Genomic DNA, 850 nt, shown 5'->3' on the forward strand with positions numbered 1-850 from the left:
TAATACAACTCCGTCTTTTGAGAGATAAAATTGCTCATCTCATCTCGTCTCGTCATCTTTTATCTCCCACTCATCTCTCACTCTCGGATCATCTAATTCTCATTCCCGTCATATCTCACGTCACCTCCTTGTCTCTCACTCCGTCACACCCACGCCTCCTTCCTCTCGCCTCCTGCACACCCTCCTCTCCCAGCCTTCACTTCGTTCATGTTTCATCATCTTATTGACACTCCTCTCCTTTAGCTCTCTCGTGCTCCTTTTTTCTGAGTCTGTCCTAGTATCATCTTTTTCTTGTTTCTTCCACTCACTTCACTCTCCTCTCACACTTCTCTTACTACTCATTTCTTCCTTATACCGTCCTCCTCATCTGTTCTTTGTTTCACTTCATTCTAGACTTTCCTCTCATTATTTTTCACTTCCCACTCCCTTCATTCCCACTTCACTCCATTCCCACTCCAGACCAGTCATGTTTTTTTTTCACTTTCCTTCCCACGTCATCTCACATAGTTTCAGGCCTCAAAATTCTCTTCCTCCTCCTCTTCGAGCTGACTCGAGGTGAGGATACGAGAACAACAACACCGCCATTCATGCGTGCAGGGAAGATGAGTGGGAAGGTGAGGAATAGGATGGAGATGAATAGAACAAGAAGAACAGTGCCAGCAATACTGATCAGAGCGATAGGCAGAGGGAAGGAAATTCAAATGTTGCAAGTCATGGTAACTCAAGACATCCTACGGCTAACAGGACTCACTAAACATGGAACAGGAGGAAAAGTAGGAGAAAGAAAATTAAAAGTGCAAGGGAAAAGAGTGAAGGATAGTTGACGACAGACTAAGACGCTTCCTTGAGA

The 850-nt window shown here is 44.7% G+C and overlaps 1 protein-coding gene across 1 annotated transcript in view; it reads right to left on the reverse strand.

Moving 5' to 3' along the window:
• Window positions 1-209, reverse strand: part of LOC126992307 (non-receptor tyrosine-protein kinase TNK1-like) — a 5,417-nt gene extending 5,208 nt beyond the window's left edge. The window contains exon 1 of the mRNA XM_050850974.1: window positions 154-209. Within this exon, the coding sequence (XP_050706931.1) occupies window positions 154-209 (56 nt within the window). The remainder of the gene's footprint in view (window positions 1-153) is intronic.
• Window positions 210-850: the final 641 nt, after the last annotated feature.

The sequence above is a fragment of the Eriocheir sinensis genome, unplaced genomic scaffold (genome assembly GCF_024679095.1).
Source record: "Eriocheir sinensis breed Jianghai 21 unplaced genomic scaffold, ASM2467909v1 Scaffold436, whole genome shotgun sequence".
NCBI classification, from domain to species: domain Eukaryota; kingdom Metazoa; phylum Arthropoda; class Malacostraca; order Decapoda; family Varunidae; genus Eriocheir; species Eriocheir sinensis.